This window comes from Lutra lutra, chromosome 2 (genome assembly GCF_902655055.1).
Source record: "Lutra lutra chromosome 2, mLutLut1.2, whole genome shotgun sequence".
Lineage (NCBI taxonomy): Eukaryota > Metazoa > Chordata > Mammalia > Carnivora > Mustelidae > Lutra > Lutra lutra.
The window spans coordinates 114,039,633-114,066,070 of record NC_062279.1 but is presented as its reverse complement, the minus strand read 5'-3'; the positions used below and the strand labels follow the sequence as shown (position 1 = coordinate 114,066,070).

The 26,438-nt window shown below is 41.2% G+C and overlaps 1 protein-coding gene across 3 annotated transcripts in view; it reads right to left on the bottom strand.

Annotated features, from left to right (window-relative positions):
* Positions 1 to 26,192, bottom strand: part of UGT8 (UDP glycosyltransferase 8) — an 87,936-nt gene extending 61,744 nt beyond the window's left edge. For 2 of the 3 annotated variants that reach the window (XM_047718301.1, XM_047718299.1), the window contains exon 1: positions 24,742 to 25,053. Coding sequence is in view for 1 of the 3 variants with exons in the window: in XM_047718299.1 (XP_047574255.1) it covers position 24,742 (1 nt within the window). In the remaining 2 variants the exon portion in view is untranslated. Of the gene's footprint in view, positions 1 to 24,741; positions 25,054 to 25,619 lie in introns of those variants that run through there. The other variant, XM_047718300.1, reaches the window with a different exon arrangement.
* Between the last annotated feature and the right edge of the window lie 246 nt (positions 26,193 to 26,438).

Genomic DNA, 26,438 nt, shown 5'->3' with positions numbered 1-26,438 from the left:
ATGAAGAAAATTCAGAATTCAAAGACTCTGAACAAATTTCACTTTGGGGGTGCCTGGGTGGTACACTCTTGAAGCATCTGCCCTTGGCTCAGGTGATGATCTGGGGTCCTGGGATCACGTCCCACCTCAGGCTCCCTGCTCAGCAGGGAGTATACTTCTCCTTCTATCCTTCCCTCCACCCTCTCTCTCTCTCTCTGATAAATAAATAAAATATATTTTTTTTTAAATTTCATTTTGCATATCAGCCCACCCTTTCTTCTTTATATTAAAAACTATTGGGGCGCCTGGGTGGCTCAGTGGGTTAAAGCCTCTGCCTTCGGCTCAGGTCATGATCCCAGGGTTCTGGAATCGAGCCCCTCATCAAGCTCTCTGCTCAGCGGGGAGCCTGCTTCCTCCTCTCTCTCTCTCTGCCTGCCTCTGTGCCTATTTGTGATCTCTGTCTGTCAAATAAATAAATAAAATCTTAAGAAAAAAAAAACAATTTCTTTGCTTGCATGCAAGATAAGAAACAGTGCCAATTTTAATAAGAGTGTGCACCTCTCACCACAAGGAAGCCAGTCAACATTTGAATGCAAATTAGTTCAGCAAGGATATCAGAGCAGCATTTTACTTGACTGCTGCCTATCCAAAACACTCATTTGCAAAAGTGATCCCTCTAAGGCCAAACTCTTACAATACCAGAAAAAAAAACAGATTAGCTGTATTGTTCCTGATCCTAAATCTCAATGGTTCACTCCAGCTGAAATTCAACAACAGAACACCCCAATATACTACTGAGATTTTTTTTTTAAAAGAATTATTTATTTATTTTAGAGAGACAGAGAGAAAGAGCGAGCTGGAGGGGAGAGGCAGAGGGAGCAGGAGAAAGACTTGATTTAAGTAGACTCTGTGCTTAGTATGAAGCCAGAAGCGGGAGATGGGAAGCTTACCAGACTTGGCCACCCAGGGGCCTCTATACTACAATTTTTCAAAGATAAAAAAATAGATTTCATGAACCCCTTATTTTCCCATTTTCTCAAACAGGAGTCTAAAATACCAGAGTCTAATTCCTACCTTACTAGACCTCTAGCAACCTCACTTTAAAATGCTATTTCCGGGGCGCCTGGGTGGCTCAGTGGGTTAAAGCCTCTGCCTTCGGCTCAGGTCATGGTCCCAGGGTCCTGGGATCGAGCCCCGCATCGGGCTCTCTGCTCAGCAGGGAGCCTGCTTCCTCCTCTCTCTCTCTGCCTGCCTCTCAGCCTACTTGTGATCTCTGTCTGTCAAATAAATAAATAAAATCTTTAAAAAAATAAATAAATAAAATGCTATTTCCATCTACTTATTTTTTTTTTAAGAAAAAAAACTGAACAGCTAGAATGCTGAGTACTTTTAAGTTTCCCTGGCATTGAGTATCAACATGAAAAAATAGATCAATCATAATGACAACCAGAGGTCAACCTTGGTACTACATGAAATACTGTTTATTATAATTTCATCTCTCTTCAAAGCACCTTTTATAAGTAAGCCTAAGAAAATACTATCCAGTAAAATGAAAAATAAAAAATCAAATTAATCAAAGTAAAGACTAATTAGGAATCATTACTAGTGCTTTTAAATAAATGCCAACAGCATTTTTCACAGAACTAGAACAAATAATCCTAAAATTTGTATGGAACCACGAAAGACCCAAATAGCCAAAGCAATCTTGAGAAAGAAGAACAAAGCTGAAGGTATCACAATCCAGATTTCAAGATAAACTACAAAGCTATAGTAATCAAAACACTATGATACCGGCACAAAAACAGACACATAGAATAACACAACAGAACAGAGAGTCCGGAAATAAAGCTAGCTACACCTACATGGTCCATTAACCTGCGACAAAGGAGGCAGGAATACACAATGGGGAAAAGATAGTCTTTAAATAAGTGGTATTGGGAAAACTTAACAGACACACGCAAAAGAATGAAACTGGACCTTCTGACAGGGAAAAACTAGACCTTCTGACAGGGAAAAACTGTACTCTAAGCTAGCCAACCAAACCAGCAAGGGATTCCAGTCCCTTTCTCAAAGCCCTCCCGCGTTCTTCTTTCCTACCTCATTTCCCACGCGTGCCAACAGTACCAAGTATGAGGAAGTAGAAGGGTATAAATTACCCTCCCTGCTTGTGCTCGGGGTTGGGGAGTGGGTGCTCAGACCTTTGGAGAACAACCTCCTCTGAGCCCACCAGTGTTATATAAACCTCCGATCCTCCAAAGTCTCCCAGTGCCACTTGGTTCTTCTGTCAGGATCCAGTCCAGGTTCTGTAACATTTGGTTCCCTGACAGGGAAACCCAACCGTGCTGACCCATTGTTGCCACCTGTTTGGGGCAATGGTGGGGCAGTGACTTAACGAGAGATCCTAAGGGAGAAGGCGTGCCCTGCCTAATTTTAGGCAGTCTCCCACCTAGTCGCCTCAGGCCAGCCCGCCCCGCTGTTCCCACCGGACTCAAAGGAGACTTGGCAGGTGAGAACATGGTCCCAATGTCAGATTCCGGTAAGGCCTGAGGCCCCAGGACCCACTCAGGTCCACCCATGAGGGTGGAAGGGGAAATTGATCACTTCCCAGAGACCTCTTAGAGATCTCAAAGCGGGAGAGGGCCCCCAGGGGAGAGGAGGAGGTCCCTCAGGTCAGGAACCCCCAAAAGAGGGGACAGGAAGGAATTTCCTAAAGGAATGCTACAGGTCAGGGCCTCCTGGAGTTGGGGGGAGGAACTGTAATAACTTCGGTGTGAATGCGTGAGGGAATGTGCTGTTTGACCTGGCTTGTCAGGCAGACTGATTCTGTTCTCCACGGGTGGACACCCTTAGGGTCCCAGAAGCCTGCAGAGTCCGAGTGGGCCCTAACCTGCTTCCATGGTGACCTCATAGGGTCTTTGGGGTGCCAGTCTGGGATTTATACAGACTCACGAAGGCTAAGAGGCACTCAGTTCTCCTCCAGAGGACGGACAGGCGGGCATCTGACTGGTCTCTCCTTTGGAGGGACAACCACCCTTTGTCTTTACACCAATGACACAGGGAGGGAACACACAGGGTGGCCAAGAGAGCCCCCCTGCTCCTCATGGGAGGAAGCTCTTCAAAACCTACAGTCTTTAGACTGTATGCTCAAAATTTTAAGAAAGGATTCTCAGGAGACTATGGAATCAAAACATGTGGAAAATTAGGCACATTATGTGAAATGGAATGGGCCACCTTTGGGGTCCACTGGCCCTAAGACCTACCCACTGTCCAGGTCATTTACGAAATTATAGTCGGGACTCCCAGACACCCTGATTCAATTCCCATATATTGATTCTTGCCTTCAGGTAGCCCAAACTCTGCCCCCATGGGTCTGATTCTGTGCTAATAGGAAGGACCAAAGTAGGACATTTGTAACCCAAGTAAAAGAGCCCAAAGGCTGTAAGGAAGCAAAGCCTATCAGGGAGGCCCTGCCTGGGGGGCACCAGGGGACACAGATGAGCTCTAGACAAGGATGAACCCATCAGAAAGTGTGGGGACCACAGTCCTCTGACCCAGGGCCTAAAGCTGAACAGCAGGAAGACAGTGCTTCTGCTTCTTGTAAGTGGCATGCATGGGGAGATACTCGATTTAGCAGCTCTGACAGCCCATAGGAAACTTGATCCAGACAGAAACAGGATGTAAAATAACAAGAGCTCTCATATTTATCTTTAAGAGAAAGTGGGGTAGGTGCCTGGGTGGCTCAGTGGGTTAAGCGTCTGCCTTCTGCTCAGGTTACGATCCCCGGTGTCCTTCAGAGCAAGGGCTTTAAGTAATATTCCCAAGCAGCTGCTGAAACTCCCTTTGTTTCCGGGAAATTCCCTGTCTTATCTGGCCCGACATGGACTACCTATCCCCCCTTGTCGGCTGGAAAACATGGCGTCTGCTTGTCTGGAGCTGATGATGATCTCCTGAACCGGGAACCTTTTCTCTGCCCTCTGGAAGCACTCTCTCTTCTGTATCCCCATCCACCTTTTCCTGTTTCTGCACCACTTTGGGTGTGGCCTGCATTATTGGCTTCTGGACCATCCTCAGTGCCTCAGGCACCATGGCCCCTCTCTTCACTGTCAGGACCAAGAAAAGCACCCCCAGACCTAACACCATCCACTCCAGATTTCTACATGTGTCTCAGGTAAAAATTGACCAAGGGGAGGATCCAAGTGGAACATAATTCAGCATTTAAACTAAGTTTGTTCATTTAGTTAAGAAAGATGTGTCTTTTAAGTTATCAGTGGCAAACAGGAAACTTTTATTCTATCAAGGTTTACCAAAGGTCAAAAAACCTCATGTTATCTCTGTTGAGTTGTTTGTAAAAAGATGACTAAAATGGTTATCTTATCAAAGTTTTCATGGGTAATTATTAAAGTAGCTTTCAAAGTCTTTGGTAACCTGAAACTTCAGAAAGTTTTGGTTGGATAACAGATGGAATTAAATTTGTTGAACATCTAGGTCCTTTCCAAATGGGATAAAGTGCTAAAGCACTGATTACAGGACATAGGTTTGTGCTTTTGACTTACTGCAAAGAACTAAGAATATTTAAATCTGTTGGTAAACATGTTTTGTGCTTAACTGATTTCACAAATTTGCCATTTAAGAATTCTGCTGTAACAGTTCACAATTGGCTACTCCTTAGTCTTCACTGGAGATTAAGATTTCTAAAGAGTGCAAAATCCTGCTAACTGTAAGACTGATGGAAATAAGGGAATCAACTCTGTATGTGGAAAAGTAGGAGATATGTAAGAAAGATAAAGAATGGGAATGCATTTTTCTGAAGGTAAAAGAAGGTAATTTTGTCTTAAATGAGATGGTTGTTTGGAAAGAAATGGCTTGGGACAAAACCTGAATGCAAAGGGAAGTTGTAGAAGGTTTCTGATGGGAAATCTTTGGAAATGAATTTTAGGTGTGGTCAGGATGGACTAAGATTGAAATGAATTTTTAAAAGACACTGGTATAGAAAGTTGGTTTTCTCTCTGTTCAAAAAGACAGTATTCTCAATTGTTGGTCTGCTCTTAATAAGAAAATGCAAATAGTTGTTTTCTCTCCACCTGCTTAAAAAAAAGTTTCTATGTCTTGCCTTTATCAGGTCTTCAACATCCCCAATCCTATGTAGGCATGTGTTTTAAAACTTTTTAAGGTTTTAACAAACTTCCCCAAGATTTAAATCATGAACAAACTCTTGCTGACTAATTAGGCTTGCTTGTTTGGTATGTAACAATCTGGTTCCGGCTATTGAAGTGTTAAGTATCACAGAATAAACGGAGTTTCCTCATCAATCGTATCATAGTAAACTCTCCTATCAGATCATTAACCATGTCTATCCTGAGTTTCTGTCATTTATAATTAGCCTAATTCTCTTGTAAAGTGACTTAGATCTTCAAAGAGATTCATATAAAGGACAGATACAAGTATTCAGTATATTAAAAATCCTAAAACTGAAATGAGCAAGAACTTCCAGAACTAAGAAGCTGCATTCAGACTGAACAAGAATCAGTAATATGGGACTAAATGAACTAAAAAAATGATTATAGTTTTGTGATCCCTGTTTGAAAAACATTGCTGCTTCCTTAACGTTCACTCTTCCTAATTAAGGAAACATAAGATTTCTATGATATAAGAAACATGATAAAATAATCATTTGTTTTTTTTTTTTTAAGATTTTATTTATTTATTTGACAGAGAGATCACAAGCAGGCAGAGAGGCAGGCAGAGAGAGAGGAGGAAGCAGGCTCCCTGCTGAGCAGAGAGCCCGAGGCGGGGCTCGATCCCAGGGCTCTGAGATCATGACCTGAGCCGAAGGCAGCGGCTTAACCCATTGAGCCACCCAGGCGCCCCTAAAATAATCATTTGTAAGCAAATTAAAGCATTCAACTTTTCTATCTGAACCCTCTGAAACTCAGAAGGTCTCATTAAGTGTACCTTCTTTTCCATGGCAATCCTAGTCATTTGTGTAAGTTCAGTAAGAATCTGTTCTTGTAACAGGACACTATTGGAAACATTGGTTATTTTACCAAGGCTTTGTTTGACTGGGATATCATTATTTGAGGAAGACATGCATAGACTCAGATATGACCAGACAGCTTTAAGGAGCTAAGGTTGACTTTATGAAACCTAGAGCCGTAAAGCCCCTTGGAACTGTTGGCCTGATACCTTGCTTTCAGAGGTCCCAGGAACCTCACCAGATGAGTAAAGTATGTCACTTCCTGGCAGGGGCAGGAACCTCAGGATACTCTGGGCACCTCATGAAGAGGATCTGCCCAAACCTTAGAGGTATTGCAGGTATGTCTGATGGCAAGTGCATGGCTTGGCTTCTGGCCTGTAGAGGCTACCAGAAGTTCAAACTAGAGATTCCTTATAAAGCTCCTGCAAAGCAGATTCTAAAAGATCAATATGATCACTCACTGTTCTTGCTGAGTTTATGTAACTATTAACTAATTAATGTAACTAATTATGTAACTAATTAACTTGTTTCTCAAGTAAGTTAGTCCTGATTTGGCTATCTCTGGAAATGAGGGTTATTTTAGAGAGAAAAAATACGTTTAAATAATCCACCTTTGTGGATGTAAATTCTAGAGTTCATTGTCTTTAAGCGTTTTTTGTTTACCTAAACTAGACAACTTAAAGTAAACTTCAGAGATGCTGCGCAATAGCTCGTTTAGACAATCTTCTTGTTTTTATTCTGTGGGGCTAATAATAACAGGACTCCATGACACACGATTAAACAACTGGAAAGGGGACTGATTCCCCAACAATTGTATAACTTATCACCTTGACCAGTTCTAAGTGGCTGGGATAACGAAATCATTCCCTAAAAGCCAGAGCATACCCCACTCCAGAGGGTAGACTATGTGGAATGACTATGGACTTGTGGAGATAATGGATGACACCACTCTCTCTCTTTTTTTTTTTTTTTAAAGATTTTATTTATTTATTTGACAGACAGAGATCACAAGTAGACAGAGAGGCAGGCAGAGAGAGAGAGAGGAGGAAGCAGGCTCCCTGATGAGGAGAGAGCCCGATGCGGGGCTCGATCCCAGGACCTGGGATCATGACCTGAGCTGAAGGCAGAGGCTTTAACGCACTGAGCCACCCAGGCACCCCGACGCCTCTCTCTTTATGACTGGATTGGGTTATGCACTTAGGATCTCCTGAGACAAGTTTTCTCCCACTTGCCAGTGATCCTTTGTAATTAGTATGTTAACTCTTTACCTCAAACAAAGAGGTCTTCATAATGGTATTTTTCAGTTATATTTATCCTAGAAGCCACCTCTACTGAGGTGCAATTGCAAACAAAGGCTTTAGCTAAGCATACAGTAGTGCTCTTGGTAAAAGGAGCCTCAAAGCTCACTAGGGGACAGTCCCTGACTGTAATGACTTCACATCAGGTCCAGAGTGTCTTAGAAACCAAAGGCCACCAATGGATGATGGAGGCCAACTTATTTATACCAGGTACACTGGTAGATACGCCTGAAATAATACCTAAAACCTGTCAAATTTTAAATCCAGCTATCCTTATGCCTGGACCTGAATGTCATACTTTTGTAGAACATAACTGTTGGAGGTCATTGATCCTGTTTATTCTAATCAACTGGATTTAAAAGATTGCCACAGATATAATTCACCTCAAAAGCTCTATGGCAGGCCACCCCCTGTAGTAAGTAGGCTTAGAGGAGACCTCGAACAGATTGGAAACTTAGAAGTGTCCCAATATCTCCAAGCCCTGGGGAAAAGTCTAAGGCACATCTCCTGAGAAGCATTAGAAAGGACCCCCTCAAACCATGGTGGACAGGGCCCCCACACTGTTGTTCTAACCACCCCTACTGCTCTCAAGGTCTTGGGTGTCACCCAATGGATTCACTGCTTTAGAGTAAAGGCAGCTGTCACCAGTTGGATGAATCACACCAGTGGAAAGCCCAACCAGATCCTATGGACCGGCTCCAGCTCCACCTTCAATGAGACCCCACCGACTGATGGACATCTGTTCACCATGGTCCCAGACTATTGTCAGCACAATATCCCTCACCTCCGTTGTTAGACTTAACACTACTGCCCCTTCTGACTGGACTTTCTCCCAGAAACTTGTTATTGTTATTGTTTGTTGGACAGCCTTAGGAACCTTAAGATGGATTGCTAAGTTCATAGAAAACACTGTTAACACGTGAGCTGCGCCCCAGATACTAGCCTTGCAGGGCCATTATAATAGATGATAATGATGCCCTCTAAACTAGGTATTTAAAGGGGCATCAAAGAGGGGAATGATAGGGAAAAACTGTACTTGAAGATGGCTGACCAAACCAGCAAGGGAATTCCAGTCCCTGTCTCAAAGCCCTCCCGGGTTCTCCTTTCCTACCCTGTTGTCCGCCCGTGACAGAAGTACCAAGTATGCGGAAGAAGAAGGGTATAAATCCCCCGCCCTGCTTGGGCTCGGGGCTAAGACCTTTGGAGAACAACCTCCTCTGAGCCAACCCATGTTAAATAAACCTCCGATCCTCCAAAGTCTCCCAGTGCCGCTTGGTTCTTCCGTCAGATCCAGTCCAGGTTCCATTAACACTTTCTTACACCAACCACAAAAATAAACTCAAAATGAACTAAAGACCCAAATGTGAGACCTGAAACCATAAAACTCCTAAAAGAAAATATGGACAGTAATCCCTTGGAAATCAGCCTTAGCAACATTTTTCTAGATAGGTGCCTCAGGCAAGAGAAACAAAAGCAAAAAATGAACTACCAGAACTACATGAAAGTGAAAAGCTTTTGCACAGCAAAGAAAACCGTCAACAAAATGAGAAGGCAACCCAGGGAATCTGAGAAGATATTTGCAAATGATATGTCCGATAAGGGGTTAGTATCCAAAATATCCAAAGAACTTCTACCACTCAACACCAAAAACAAAAACAAAAACAAAAACAAAACCCAAAAAATCTGATTTAAAAATAGACAAAGGACCTGAATAGGCATTTTTCCAAAGAAGACATAAAGATATAAAGATGACCAACAGACCCACAAAAAGATGCTCCACATCAGGACTCATCAAGGAAATGCAAATTAAAACCACAGCAGGATATCCCCTCACACCAGGAAGAATGTAGTATCAAAAAGACAAAAAGATAACAAGTGTTGGTGAGGATCTGGAGAAAAAGGGAATCTTGTGCCCTGTTGATGGAAATGTAAATCAGTGCAATGCACTGTGGGAAACAGTACAGATTCCTCAAAAAATTAAAAATAGAAATATTATAGGATCCAATTATTTCACGACTGGGTATTTATCCAGAGAAAATGAAAACACAAATTTGAAAAGACATATGCACTCCTATGTTTACTGCCAGCATTAATTACAAAAGCCAAGTTATGGAAGCCACCAAAGTGTCCATCGATAGACAACCAGATGAAGAAGTGTTGTATATGCATGAGGTACTACTCAGCCATAGAAAGGAATGAGATCTTGCCATCTGCAACAACATGGATGGACCTAGAGGTATTATGCTAAGTGAAACAAGTCAGAGAAAGACATACACCATAGAGTTTCACTTATTTAAGGAATCTAAAAAACGAAACAAATGAACAAACAAAAAAGACTTTAAATAGAACTGGTGATGGTCAAAGCAGGGGATGAAATAGATAAAAGGGTTTAAGAGGGACAAACTTCTAGGTATAAATAATTAAGTCATGGAGCTGAAATGTAGGACACAGGGAATACGTCAATAATACCGTAATAACACTGCATACACTGAGTAATGTGTAGCATTATCCAACCACTATTATACACCTAAAACTAATACCACACTGAATGTTAATTTTACTTCATTTAAAAACAAAACAAAACAAAACAAATCCAATTTCTGTATCCTCTAGCACAATTTAAGCTCCAAAAGGTTGGAGATTTTAGTCAAAGTAGGTGACTATTTCATTCCCTTTGCTAACCTTGTAGTAAGTGCCAATAAATATTTACTGAATGAATTAACTATAATTGTGATTTTGAACCAGATATGTAGCTGGACCACAGGCATTACCACTAACAGACCCATTGTTTTCTTTAATCTTCAATGAATGAAATGCAATTTTATCAACTGCCTTACTTCTCAACAAAATTCTAAATCAAAAGCTTTTGCCTGAGGCGCTAAAGTCAGTTACACATCTCAGTTACAGAAAAAATTTCTAAGGTAATAGGTATTGCAGTTGGAGGAAGAAAGTAGCATAGACTGCATTTCAGCCCTTCCTAAATTTAGGGATCTTTCTGCATCTTATTTATTAACTTCTTACACATTTGATGTATAAATGACCGTTACATTAAATAACAAAAGAATGGGAGAAGAAGCTGGAGTTTGTAGGAGGCCATTTTAGGCCCAGGAGAGACAGCAGCGGCATATATTTTTCTCCTCTTTTCTAGTAAGGGAATCCTCTGCCTTCCCTTGACTCACCGCCAGGAAGACCAAAGCCACTTTCCAGCCTCACTAAGAGCTAGTTTGAGCCCTGAAAGTACGTTCTGGTGAATGGACATGGAACAGAAGCAGAAGCGCTACGCACAATCTCTAATTTATGCCTTCAGAGGTTTCACTTTCACCTTCCACCTTCCTGGAGGCTGGAAGGAGAATGATTAACATCCTGGACCACACAGGCAGAAGTATAAAGTTGGAACAACAAAGATACTGGCGTGACAAGGTAGAAGCCAGTATCAGCCCCGCCTTGCTCAGACCCATGAGGACCCTTCTCCGTGAAGCAACTCTACTACTTTTTTCAAAGCCACTGTTATCTTGAGTCTCTGTGTCCAGCATTGGGGTGAGTCACCATCCTGCCTTGCCTAGACCTGAGGGGATTTCCAGGATGTGGACCTTCCAGGGTTCTTACCTGGGCAAACCGGAACAAGCTAGTCACCCTCCAGCTGGGGCCCTGCATCCTCACATAAAACTATCAATAAACAGCAGATCTTAAAAAGAGCTGTACTATGCGCTGTGTGCCTTCCTTGCCCTACAGGCTTAATGAGCATGACCTCATGTTATAAAGACCCTACACCAAGGAAAAAGAGTTGTTCCCATTTCACAGACAGGAAGACTGAGAACCTGAGAGAGATCTAGCATTTGTATACTACAGAGGTTCACATCCTCAACCACGTTACCCACTTTTATCCCACAACACAAAGAAGAAAACCAAGCTGAAAAAAAAAGTTCTAACTATGGGTAAACTGGGAGGAAACTGCTTTATTGCTAAAGAATTGGTCAACAGTTTCATAAGCAGGCAATAGCTAGTGCTCTGAATTTAACCATGACTGTCTTCTTGCAACTAAACTACAGAGAGGAAGGAGTCCCCTAAAATCACGCTGTGAAATGGGAACACCCTCACTGGAGATGGGAGGCTGGCAAGGTCAACCACTTCCCCATATTCATGGTTTTGGGTCACTCACGGGAAATCACAGTTACTACCTATTTGTATGGAAGTGTACGATGTAACTACAGAAGTACAACCACTATATGCTAAATGCAAAGGAAGAACCTGGGTTCCATTTCACTGACTTAAGAAATTAGTCAATAAATTTATCCAAAGCTACTTGTCAAAAGCTTTCAGTCAAAATTTCTAGCACAGTCATTTATGCTTTTTTTTAATATTGCTTTTGTGTCTAATAACAAAATCAAAAGGCACAACACAAAATATTCTACCATTAATACCACATTCCTGACAACGCCATGTCACCTTAAAGAAAATGAGACCAACATAAATTTCTAAATGTGCCACACAGGCAGATTTTTCTTTATACACACGAAATACTGAAAGGAATAAACCAGTAGCAATACCATTCAAAAATGTTAATTCTGCACTTGGGACTTAAACGTGTGCCAAGGGGCACACGAAAAACCTCTTTGTGAAGGAGAGATTATAAAGAGTGTTTCTGCTGTCCTTTGTTGTTCTTACAGCATTCCAAGTTAGCTGCACTTAACCACTTTACTACACTGCCAGTATCTTGTCGGGCATCTAGTACAGATGGTAAAGCTGTCATGAGAAACCCAATGCTATTCCCTTATCAGTGGAAGCTGGCCCAGGCCCTCCTGGGCACTTCTCCAGCATCATCAGGTGGGAAGGGAAGATACAAACAAGCAAAAGAGAGGAAGGAACAACAGGATGATATGGATACCAACATACAATGCCACTCAGTACCTTGCCTAGAATAGGTATCAAATTACCACTCAATACTAGTGATTAAATATAGCTATATTAAACACACAAATTTAATTATCTAATGAAATAGTCCTCAAATGTTCGTGTCCAGAAAAATCACCTGTGGTGCTTACTAAAAAATGTGGATTCTGGGGTTTCTTCATCACACAGGCTATTAGGAAGTCTGGGGGGGGAAACCCCAAAATCTGCATTTCTAATAAGCATCTGGAGATATTGATGCAATTCAACCACCAGACTGAAAGACAAGGATCTAATATTCAATCCTATGTGCATCAAGAGAAACACAAGTGATTCAAAGGGCATGTGCCTCTGAAATAGAAAGACAAAGTTAAAGCTCAGTTGTGCTGGGTACTCAGAAAGCATAACACCCACTCAAGATCCGGAGGAACTCAGAATAAACAAGCAAGAGCTCCCAAAGCGTATGTTCTTAATATTCTGTTATGAAGTACCTATACTCTCTCGGGAACACATGAGTACAGTTTGAGTGATTTGTAAGGACATGATGGTACCTTTCAATTTTCAGTATATTACACATCCAACTTTCTCATTACCACTTAACCCCACAAATTATGATGTAATTTGAAATATTAGTGTATTAGTAATATATTAACCAGTGTCACATTAGATAGGTAATCTAAATAACTGTCATTGTGTATTTAAAGTTTTGTTTTTTTGGATATATGCCATATTTGGGTAACCTAAGACGGTCATTTCAGGCAGCTTGCATTTCAAGTTGTTTACATTATGAAAATAATATCATTTTTAGTGACCCTATAATGAAGTCTCAATAATGCAAGAAAAAATAAAAATATATATGGCATGCATCTATGGATTCCCCGATCAACAGCTTTTGTAATTTGGGCCAAGTCGTTTAATTTTTCCGTGCCTCATTTCCTTCTCCTGCCAGGTAAGCTATGACATTAGATCATCTTGGAGATCCCTTACAATTAAAAAACTTACTGAAAAAATGGATTTAAAAATAGGTTTAATGACACCGATATGATTTGGTTCATAAAGTAGTCAAGACCAGATAAATAGATGCTAAGGGGAAAAAAAGGAGAAAAAGGAAACTCACCCCAATTTTGAGGATTATGTTATCAAGAATTTTTAATGCAAAGGCAAATTTCATAGGGATGCTATTAAAATGCGAATTCTGACTCAGTACAGCTATTGTGTGGCCCTGGATCATTTCCTTCTAAGCATTCTGGTAGAACAGCAGGGTGCAGGGACACGGAATGCCCTTTGGTAAGTAAGGATCCAGGGTAAAGTCAAGAAATAGAATTAAGGACAATTAAAACCTATTTAATAACATGGCCAACCAGTCAACAATACCATAACCTACTGGAAAATAAATTATTATTATTTTTTTAAATATTTCATTTATTTATTTGTCAGGCAGAAGGAGAGAGCGAGCGAGCACACAAGCAGGCAGAGAGGCAGGCAGAGAGAGAAGCAGGCTCCCTGCCGAGCAAGGAGCCCATGCGGGACTCGATCCCAGGACCCTGGGATCATGACCTGAGCTGAAGGCAGCGGCTTAACCCACTGAGCCACTCAGGCGTCCCATATTTTCTAATTGCACATACACAAAAGATAATTTGCTTAAAATAATGGAAGGATCTAATTTACTTATATAATTTTTTAAGGGACTGTTACGTGGTAGGTGAGCCAATCTTCGAACATATGGCTACATTCCAGTGGCTCTCAACTCTGACGATACCTTATAATCACCTGGATGCTTCTAAGAACTAGAGATGCCTGAGAAACCTACCAGCCCCTAGCTTATCAATTAAATCAGAATTTCTGGGGATAAGACTTTGGTCTTAGCATTTTTTTCTTTTGCTTTTTTAATAATACCCTCCAAGTAATTACAGTACTGAGAACCACTGGACTGCACTTACACAAAATCATAGTAAAATACACAAAAGTAAACAACTAATCCAACCCATTATTTAAACAAAATGCTTCATTTAATAATGAAGGAGCAGAGTGTGTATGTAGGAAAGTATTAACAGGAAAGCATTTTGAAATCGAAACCTAATTTTTCTTTGTCCCTAAAATGATCAGAAATGTTTTCATCACATGGGAAAACTGAACTGATTTCATTTAGTATCAGAGATCAGTGGTTTTACAACTTCAGCCTGCATCAGAACCATCCGGAAAGCTAGTTAAAACAAAGACTTTGGGCAGTGTCCTCCCAATTTCAAATTCCAGGGATCTGGGCTGGGCCCCCAAATCTTCATTTTTAACAAATTCCCAGTTGATGCTGATGCTGCTGGTTCAGGCCCCATTTCCAGAATCACACACAGAGATAAAAGCTTGCAATTTTAAAAAATGCAATTGTCTTTTTTAATAAAGAAAACAGTGGCATTAAAACACTTTTGATCTTTAGCACATTCCCAGGGTTTTTTTTAAAGATTTTATTTACTTGTTTATTTGAGAATATAAGTGGGGAGGGGAGGAGAGGGTGAAGCAAGCTCCCCACTGAGCTGGATATGGGGCTCAATCCCAGGACCCCGGGATCAGGACCTGAGTCCAAGGCAGATGCTTAACTGACTGAGCCACCCAGTCACCCCTATCACATACCCAGTTTTAAAATATGTATGATATATATATATATACATCATCACATCACACAGGAATAAGTGTGGGTTTCTTTTCATCTCAAGACCAGCCTGGTACAGTTATCTCCATGCAACTGTATCATGTGATCACACTCAACAAACAATAAGGAAATTCTTTGTTTTTTTTCTGATCTCATCTTTAAGCAGATGAAAAAAGTTTCATAAATGAGACTGCTTGAGACTTTAAGTTCTTATAGGTATATGCTTTCTTAAAAGAAAACTGATGTTTGGTTAATGTTTTAAAATGTTTCATTAGGACTTTTTATAATTCTCTTTTACTGGGATTCTAAATCATGGAATACCACAGTGAATGTGGAGGAGATCCAGATCAAATTTTCACCTTCTCCCAAAACAAGACAAATTCACATGTGGGGAAACAGCTTTCTTTTTAAGATTTTATTATAATTTTTTGAAGTAATCTCTACGTCCACAAAGTGGGGCTCGAACTCACAACCATGAGATCAAGAGTCACATGTTCTACAAACTGAGCCAAACAGATGCCCCAGGAAACAGCTTTTCAAAATATCATTACATGACATTCTTAAGGTTGCAAGGACCCCAAAATATCACAGGATTGTTTCTCTTATATTAATAAAACAATCCTTTCGTTACTATCCCTAGTTCAAATGGATTTTTAACAATTATCTACATTATTACAAGTCACCAAAAAAAATTGTCAAGTGAGGTCTTAAACACGTTTTAGAACGGAAGACATCTGCATTAACATAACCAAAAACAAATCAAAACAAAAAACAAACTTCTGACGCTTCCCTATTCACGTGAACAAACAACAAACTTTCCCATGCTGTCTTATAAAATACCTGCATAACCACTAAGAGAAGGTTATTATGGGGTATTAGATGAAAGAGCAAAGTTATATTTTCCCCAGAAAAGGGAGATTTTGGTAGGTCCCGTAGAAAGACTGAATGCATTGCTCTGATGTTTCCCTACTAACAGATGAAAATATAATTTTACCTGAATATATAATTCATCTGGAATTATAAATAGTATTCAGCATAATGAAGCAAGTCAGAGAAGTCTTTTGTATAGCACTGCCATTGTTATTAGTCTTGGAAACATAAATATACTTAATACTGGTACTTATTACATTTATTATGAAACGATACCAAATATTTTTAAAATATGTTTTTCATTTTAAAAATGTCAAAGGCCCAATTTCAAGACTAGAGATAACAGAATCCAAATCCTCTCATTTGTAAAGAAAGGGACAAGCTCTCCAGGGGGGCGGTCGCCTGGCATCACCTGGCTAAGTCTGTAGCTACTTGCTGGCAGAGCGGGATGCAGCACTTGAGTTTCCCAGGTCCCAATCCACTCTCTCGTACCTCTACCACATAGACTCCAAAGTGGCCACTGCCCTGTGTCAGAGTACAGATCAACTTCTTCTTAAATTCTGAGATATGCAAATCGAAAGCAGTTTCTGAAAAGCCTTAAAAATGACCTTCTTAAACCTTTATACATACAACTTGTACGTTTTGTATTAGATTTTTAAGAATCACCATGTATTTGTGGCTCTAAGGCAGAAGAGTTCTGTCATATAATAGGCTGCTTGTTCAATGAATGGCTGAATTAATTCATGTAACATTACAGATGCTCACTATACAGAACTCTAGGAATCAACATGTCTGGTTCAAAATGTCTCCCCTGCCATGAACTTTAGGGCAGAGAAGTAGGAGTAGGAAGAGGAATGCATTTAAGGAGTATCAAAACTGTAAGCTGAAGTATTTTTACTAGTAAAAATAATGATGAGAAAGCATAAGCAATTAAGCAATTTTTTGCTTTTTTTTTTGTTTTTTTTTTGTTTTTTAAGATTTTATTTATTTATTTTATTCATGTATTTGACACACAGAGAGAGATCGCTGCTTGTGATTGGCAGAGAAGCAGGCAGAGGGGGAGGAGGGGGGCAGGCTCCCTGCTGAGCAGAGAACCCGATGTGGGGCATGATCCCAGGTGTGTCATCATTTGTTCCTCCAACTGCTGTTATGACATGAGGTGTGCTTATATTCGTACATAAATACAAAATAAAAAACTAAATTATAAATAAAAAACGTAATTATCTGTTAAGACTCTACAAAGAGAGAAAGACCAGAGTTAGCCTTGCAAATCTGCATCACCGATGTATAAATAAAACCTCAATGCCTGCGCACAAATAGCTAACCAGCCCAGAGGGTCAAGGGGAAGAAAATCTTCAATGAGTGGGTAAAGCGTCTCTGGTGAGATCTAAAGAAAGACTTATTCAACAACGGTCATTTCAAGGAGGTCCAGGTCTCAGCAGGTGGTGAGCTGTAGCTCCAGGGCCCAATCTAGGAAAGAAGGTTGTGTTCCAACACCAAATCCTCACAGACTGTGCTAGCGACCTCCGGAAGTTACTGAAGTCCTTACTGGACAGCGCACAGGGGTGGAATGAGAATCACACGGTAAGAGAGTATGAGTAAGAGATTTATAAGCCACAAAAAAGCTGCATGAATATAACATTTTACTGTTGTTCAAGGGAACGATGTACTTCCAAGATGAAGTCAGTGTTAAGAGATGGTTATCTATAACATTTTCCCAGGAATATTCCTTGGAAGCCTCAGCCCTGACCCAGTAGAGCGTTCTCCATATTGGGTACTGAAGACCACCGGTATTAACTTGTTTTAATTAAACTCATTCTCAGATCAAAGCTTACACAAAGCCTAGAAGGGGCACTGAAACACTGGTCCTCTTCCTATCGTTTTTTTGTTTTTGTTTTTGTTTTTACTCCCCCTCGGCTATTGTTTTTCCTTACCCTCTGTTCATGTTGTTCTAATTCCCTATGTTTTATTCACTTCTTTCAGTTCCCTTTACTCTCACTCTAAGCTCCATGAAGATATATTCTCACAAATGCCCCCAGAGTATTTTCAAAACCCTGGAGAAAATAAGAGTTAGTGATCAGCATTAATATTCCTTAAAATAGTTTCACCCTTGACCTTATCCACAAATTTCACTGTGCTCCCCCCACCCCCATTTAAATAGACGGGCAAACCTGTTTGACTAGTTTTCCTCTAAGCCCCGCTCTCCCTGATTGGCTGGTGAGTACAAATGAACACCAGGTACAGAAGCACACATGCAAAAGCTATGTAAAGCACAATGGCTTTTCTTCCCAAGAGCCCACAGGGAAGGGCTTGCAGGTTGTGCCCTGACCCTTCAGTCTTAGAGCAATACTCTCAAAGCTGAAAGGCAACGCTCTCGAACCATTCACTCCACTGCTGGTTCAAAACCTGAAAATAGAAAACACAAATCCTTCTTTGGATGCCTCCTCTTTAGAGTAAGGAATATTATGATGAGGCTCACATTAAACCTTTATCTTAAATTCAGAAGTTTAGGAAATTCTGGTGGCTGCAACTATGTTCAAAATATGGTACAGAGGTATGCCAAAGTTTGCGGCTGGTGTGGGGGTGGCGTGTATTTGCTTAAGTGGATTAGGAAAATCTGAATTTGCCAAACAGATTAATCGAAAGGGAATTCTTTTTATGGAAAGATTTACTTTGATATTGCTTTAAATAGCAAAGTCTCTGGGTACACGGATAGGCTTAGTGTGTACATTTGTCCATATTTTTTTTACTGTAAAATATTTCAAACATACAGAAAAAGTATTATAAATATTAACAAACATCTGTATACCCATCACCTTTATTTATATTCTATAAATATTATCTGATTTATAGAACCTGGTTTTTTATACAACTTTTCAGGAACATACAAAAAATAGAGCATATTTGTAACACTTGATCCTACTTCCTTTTAATTTTTTTTTTTAATTCATGGGGACGTAGTATTAAACTGAAACGTCTCACTTGAAAGAAAATCAGCACCACAGTTATTATTTAATAAAGCTAGTTATAGCCAATGCTATAGCTAAAAAAAATATGACTCATTGTCTTGAAAATATTTCAAAGATTAATTAAAAAAACAGAACTGGAAAGTTCAAAGTAATTTTACACAAATTTTGTATTAATAATATTCCAAAATCAAGCAAATATTTACCAAGTCGGTTATAATGTAAATTTTTTTAATGAACTGGAGTACCTACAGATGTATTTCTGTTATCTAAACCAAGCCAGGGCAAATATAATCAATACAGTGATTATTTTGATTATTAACAATACAGATAAATAGCACAAAACTAAGAGCAAAATACACAGTCTCTCTGAAATGTTCCTAATCACACGTTCTTTCCAAATGTTTTAATACGTCTATAAATTTCCAGCCAAGAAGTAGGAACTGACCTATGCTGTCCTAGATGCCCCACCATTCATAAATCCAAAGGTTCCATTTTTGTTTGGCTCCACACCCCCAAATGCTGACCTAACGATGGCACACACATCCAAGTCAATTTCAACTTGGCATCTGTCATCTCCATAGGCAGTGCTGAGCAGGACAGTATCTAGTCTAAAACCGAGTTGGTGCATATACAATATGGAAATGCACAGACCACCCCGCTTTGCAAGAATGAGACGAGACACTGTGAGGGAATTAGCGCCAAGTGGACAAAAAGTACCAAAATTCAACCTCAAAATAGAGAGGTCCTGGTAACAAAAAGTGTGGCTAGAGAAGTTCAAGTAAAGAACATCATCACAGAGATGAAAAACCACGCACATTGAACATGTAAAAACTACGGATATAACGATTCACCTTAAAAATATGAACATTTAATTCCATTTTATTCAAAAAAACTTTATTAGAAATTCTAAAAACTACATATACTCTAAGTGCTATATAAACAAATGACACGCGGCGAATAAAGGTATGTATTGAAAGATCCATACTAATTTGCACTAAAAAAGAAAAATCAAATCATTTATAACCAATTAATCATTAATATGGCTTGTAACCAATTAGTAAATAATATGCATTATGTTCAGCTATTGATTGGTTACCAAACCAGTTCCTACATGCAAACATTTTTTTCAAAATGCTCACGAATTACAGGGTGAAAAATGTAAACACGTATTAAAATAGAAATCTAATTTTAGATGTTTATCTCTAATATAAAGCATTACCTCCTCCAAATAGAGAAAATCCTAAGAAAAAAAGGTATTTTTAAATCTGCCACAGTACACTTAATTTTTTAAAAACACTTAATGAATCAGTCCTTCTCTTATTACACAAGTTAATAACTGCTTCCCACAGTGTTGACTTTTAAGACCCCATATGATATGGAGATGCCTTCTGAATCATCAATTATTAAATATTTTGTTCAGTTTTAATATCGTTTGTCTTGTTTTTTGCTGTTTTTGTTCCAACTCTTTTAAAATGATTAACTTATGCCCTTATTAGATTATCTAAGAAACCAGAACTCACTTTTAATACCAGAAACGGTTTAACATTTAAAACGTCTATGATTTGATTTGATTACCAGATGCTTTTAAAAAACAACCTGCCTGCTTTAGAATAAGGGATAAGAGTAAGAACCCTCCAGGCTGGTAGAAAAGTGAGGCTTGTCCTAAGGATCCCAACAAAGCCCCAGAGCTCTTGCAATTCCCACCCTCTCCTCAAGGAATGCCTTCCAATGCTCTCTCTGCTCCCTTCAAATTTTCCAATTGCCTCTCTTCTACTGGCTTCCTCCCCAAAGGCTATAAATCTGATCAAGTTTTCATCTTAAACATAACTTTAATCACCCTCCTTGAATCCTGACAGCAAGTAATGCCAAAAGCAATAGTCTCCACAGACCAACTAATCACCAAATCGAAGTTCTGCTTTTCACAAAAGACAGCTAGCGTTCACCAAGCACAAACCAACGACCTTGCAGGCACAGAGCATACCAGACTTTATCTCACTTGATCCTCAAAGTAGCCACTTGGTGTACACACTTTGATCCTCTTTTTGTAGGTGAGAACAGTACCCTAAGTTCAAGGTCACAGAATTTAAGCAGGAGCAGAATCAGGACTGTCTGATACCCCTCATTTTAGTACTTGATCTTACTTCTTGAACTTCTTTCCTCCTTCGGCTACTCAAAAGCTGTTCTAGCCTCATTCTCCTCCCACCTTTCATTCTGTACTTCTCATTCTTTACTGTTCCCTATTTCTCACCAAACTGTTAGGATTTTTAGGATTGTTAGGATTTTAGGATTTCCCTAGGCTTCTATTTCTCTCTTACTCATTGTACTTGCCCTGGAAGGCACATCCAATCATCCATCCATCTATCCATACACTTCCATCTATCCATCCACTTTTCTACCTACCTATCCGTCTGTCCATTTATCTACCTTATTTATCCAGCCAAGACTCCTCTACTCAGAACTTCTGTGCATTGATCCATTGGACACTCCTCTCCAGCTGGACATTCTGTAGGTACTTCATACTCTTTCAAAACTGAACTGAAACACCCTTGCTCCTCTGACCTGCCTCTCCTCGTATTGACGTCACACTGCTGATCCTAGAGATTCCCCTACCTTAACATCTGTGACCAAAACCTTTTCTTTATCTCTCTACTACCACTACTGTATAAAGTCCTCAATGAGATCACTCTGGTATCTTCTAAGCTGCCGTTCCTGTCTCACATTCCTCAGATCCATCCTTCTAGACGGCTTTAAGAGCTATCTTTGCATCATATCATTCCTTTTTTGAAACAAACCTGAACAGAAAATGGTCCATATTCCTTATGATGGCAAACAGCCCCCCCCATGACCTTGCCCGTGCCTCTATGGACTATGAGGCTCCGGGTTTAAGAGGTTAGATAGATTAAAAACACTAGTTTCAGTAAGTGCAATATAATGTTGTAGGTTCTGTGAGTGCACTTATTGAAACTAGTGTGTTTTCAATCTATCTAACCTCTTTTTTTTTTAAAGTTTTATTTATTTATTTTTTAATTTTTTTTTTATTTATTTTTTAAAGATTTTATTTATTTATTTGTGAGAGAGAGAGGGAGTGAGAGCAAGCACAGGCAGACAGAATGGCAGGCAGAGGCAGAGGGAGAAGCAGGTTCCCTGACGAGCAAGGAGCCCGATGTGGGACTCGATCCCAGGACGCTGGGATCTTGACCTGAGCCGAAGGCAGCTGCTTAACAACTGAGCCACCCAGGCGTCCCTAATCTATCTAACCTCTTAAACCCAGAGCCTTTCTACAGTCTTCTGTGTCTGTATATCCCCAAAGCACAAGAACATAGTATACTTTTAATAAATATTTGCTGAATAAAAGAAGGAATGCTTGTGAAATGTTTTAGTTTAGGAAGATGTTGATTATTACTACTGTCCTCCAAAACTAAATTAAACTAATTTATTCAAACTAATTTGATTATGTAGCTCCTCCACAGGGAGTTTGCAAAATAGTATTGAAATGATTGACCTCACTTCAATAGGTGATCGAGATTATCAAATCACACCTTTTACACCAGAGTAGGAAAATGTTACCAACATTCCATCCAGATAGCTAGTTTTAAAGGCAGAAAGTGGTATAGAAAACATCACTGGGGGCGCCTGGGTGGCTCAGTGGGTTAAAGCCTCTGCCTTCGGCTCAGGTCATGATCCCAGGGTCCTGGGATCGAGCCCCCTCATTGGGCTCTCTGCTCAGCAGGGAGCCTGCTTCCTCCTCTCTCTCTCTGCCTGCCTCTCTGCCTACTTGTGATCTATCAAATAAATAAATAAAATCTTTAAAAAATAAAAAAAAAATTAAAAAAATAAAAAGAAAACATCACTGGACACATATTCCTAAACAAAGACAATCTGGGCCTACTCTAAGAAAAGTAAACTTTTTTTTTAAGGGCTACTGCAATTTCTCAGAAAAGCAAAGATTTTTCATAGGACTGAACTGTCTGAAATTAAGACACCCTTCTAAAGATCTCATACACAAAATATTCTGTAAAACAATGACATTAAAACCATACATATAGAGGCCATCCTACTAGTCCCTTTGGGAACCTCAGCCATACGGCTTAAAATCCAGCACAGAAATAAAGCATGAGAACACCAAGTACCTGACACAAAGCCCACAGGCTTTATACTAGACCAATTGCCCACATCACTTCACAGAAAGAAAAGACAACAGATAACATAGCCGCAGGACTCGCTCACAGCCTGACAGCAGCAGAGATAGCTGATAACAGAAAGAGGACCCAGAAAAACCGTAAAAAGAATAGTACTTCTGTCTCCAATCTAGTATTTCAACAGGGCAGACTGAGACCATTTACTATAAACAAAAACAGCTCTATACACCTCAACAAATAGCACTATTCAATTCTCTATGAATTCATGCTCATAAAGCCAATAAAAAAAAATTTAATTTAAATCCAGGGAAGCAAGTAAGAGTGTAAGATTTAGAAATTATTTAACAGCTGAATTTTTAAGTTTCAATAATCAGCTGATCATGGGAGGGGTCAGCTAAGGAGAAAATGCACTTATGTAAATAAGCAACAACCCAGAGAGTTATCAGTATCAATAGCTGTAGTATTAATATATATTACAAAAATAATCAAGAGTTCTTATTCTCCTGGTATATTCTGAAAATCTAGTTGAATTAAACAGCACCAACTCAGTATTATTTGACAAGTAATTTTTAAATAACTTTGAAAAGGAGTCTGCAAATCGGGAATGTGGTTATTTTCCTTTGTCATCCATATTGAAGTGGTAATTAAGCTGATAAGGTATCATGAAATGTTTTAAGTAATTTAAATTAAATGTTAACTGTCAAACTATTTCCACAAAAAGATTTTATAAGAAATAGATTTTGTTATAAATATCTTTATTTATCTTACTGGTTTATCCTAATAAGTTCACCAAGTATTAACACAACATGCACAAAGTTCTGGAAATTTAAAAGAGTTTGAATCTCTATAGTAGTACTACCCAGAAAAAGTCAGAAATATTGTTTCTCCTAAGTTATGCCCAGCTACTAAAACACTATTAAGCTTTTACCAAATGTCAAGGCATCAAACTTCACTGTAGTTTTTGAACAGTCCTACCGCACTAAATCACACACTAGATGTCACCTTCCTCTTCTGGGTGGCAGGCAAATCAAATACTACTGGAGTATTTCCCTTTGAAATTATCTAGAATATTTGATGAACCGAGTTACATTCCTAAAGCAAAACCTCAAACTAACTATCAAGAGAGAGTTTTTACAGAAGAAAACTAAATCCACTATTTCCCCCTCTGGCACTGAAAAAAAAAAAAAATGCTGATCTATGATTAAGCTTAGTTAACAAATTCTGGAACCCCTTATCATATAACACTGAAGTGCATAACTCTTCAATCAATTTAAAAATCTCCAGAGAATAAAGTGTGATTAATCCTAATATGAGCAGAATACCAATTAAAAGGGACTTTCTATCCTTCCTTCAAACGACAGTCATTTCTTCCCCCTAGAGATATAAAAGCACAGAAATTCTGAGTGGAGAACTTTTTTCAACCATGAAATTATCAGAAGAAACCGCAGCACACCTGGCATATATAGCCAAAGAACCACACCTTTAGGCTATTAATCTTCAAAAACTCAATATCCAAGGTGACAGCCTGAGGGGACTGTTTCTAGAGTAGTGTGTGTTTGTTTGTTCCTTTGTTTGTTTCTGGGTGGAACCCACCTGGAATAAAGGGCTATCTCTATTACTAACACTGACTCTGGGTCACTCCTGCTGGAGAACACCGCACACCACCCGTCCTCTAGTGATACGCCCTCTCCTTCTTAAGAATGGCTACTTAACATGATCTAGCGTTCCAGCGAGTTAGTCTGCGGGAGTCTCAGAAGTTGGCCCACCTTCTTCCCCACCCCAGCGCCCCGTGATACTTTAAGGTGACAGCAACCAGCAGTACAGGGTACAGAAGCGGTTCTTTCCCTGAGGAAGTGCTGCATAGTACATTCACCGCACTCAACTTTATCAACGCAAAACTGAACCAGCGAGCTTCCACGTACGTTTGGGTACACCCCTCCCCACCTCAGCCTGTTCTTTTGCCCCGTCGCACTGCACATACTTGCGCCTTCCGATGCGGTTCGCCTCCTACAACCCCAAATCACGCATCCCAGGCTCCCTCGCCGCTCCTCCAACCCGTGAAAGGCGCCCTACTTCCTGCAGCACGTCCTTCTTGCAACTCCTCTCTAACCTCGGCAGCCCGTAGGAGCTTCTCTAACGCAAGGGCACTCCGCATGGTTCTCTCAACCGCGTGTGAACCGGCGAGCGACCCCGCCACCACTATACATTCCTGGGGGCGGGGGGTCACGCGGGCATATGGGCTCCGGCAGATGCTCAAGGGTCCCCAGAGTGAGTGAGAGAGACAGAGACAGTGAGTGAGAGAGACAGAGACAGTGTGCGAGAGGGTGTGTGTGTGTGCGCGCGCGCAGCCCCGAGACATTCCCCACCCCCAACACACCCAGTTCCCCTTTAGAGAGAGGACGAAGTAGAAGACTGTTAAGAGAGGTCCGAAACTTCCTGGTCCCCCATCCCTGCAGGCAGCGGGCACCGGCCTTGGAGCTCCCTGATGCCCATCCCTCCAGGGTCAAGTGCAAGGTCCTCCGCCAGATCCGCTCCAGGTTCTCCCCTCCCCTCTCGAGTTCAACACGCATGAACTCAAGTAGACCCTCAAAAGGGTGCCATATGGGAGAAGAAAGTACGGGAGCTACCGGGGGCAACTAGGAAAGACCTCAAATCTTATTAACCTTTCTCCTTACCCCCCACCCCCACTCCCTGTGTCGCTCTCAGCCCAACCTCATCCGTCCTTTCCGATCCCAGCCCCCCGCCCCTGGATCGCAGCCATTCGCCCAGCGCTCACCTTTGGGAGCAAACAACGCCCATCTCCTCCTCCCAGCCCGCCCCCCTTCCGCCCACTGGAACGGCGCCGTCCCTCTACTTACTCGGCTCTGGACTGCTGCGCGTGAGTTTGAATGTGTCTCTGCCGCGTAATTGTATCCGGGGACAGAAGGGATCCGTGCTTGTGCGCTGGATCAGGTGTCGCCGCCTTCGGTGGTTTGGGGGCGTGAGGGAAGCTGTAGAGTTAGTGTGCTAGCTTAGGACGGACTCACTGGGCTCACAATTGATGGCAAAGCTTTAACGGTGCCCTCCCTCGGGTCCGCAGCGCGCCTGCTCTTCCGCTGCTTCCCGCGGGTGGCCGGGCCCCCCCAAGCCGCGCCCCGCCCAGCGCACCGCTAGAAGAGCTGGAGCGCGCCCCTCTTCTCCCGCGTCCGGCTCAGCCGGGCAAGACGCGGATGCCACGCGCTCAGCCTCACATCACACGCCCGGGTCTGTGAACGCCTTCTGCTCCCCAGTCTGAGGCATGGATGCGGACGCGCCTTCGTGCGACGCGCTCGCTGGTCGAGGGGGAGGTACTGGGACAAGGATGCTCGCCCGGGGAGCGGCGATCGGCTGGCAGGCTCGGACGCTCAGGAGCCCGCCGGTCGCACCCGAGCTGGGAACCCTGGGACTGGCACGTAGCCCCGCCCCCTGTTCCCCCTGCGATGCGTGCCCTTTGCCCTTTCTGCCACCACCCCTTTGGTCCCCGTACCCGCCTTTTTTTTCCCCCCTCCGCCATCACGCTATTGCAGTGGAAATCAACGTGGTGGTAGCGCGCTTTCTCTCACCTTCCCAGCCTCTCAGCCTACTGCGCTCCTCTAAAGCCCATTAAAAAGTTGAACTTGAGCAAGGAGGTAGAGGAGTTACGCGAAAGAAAGCGAGGTG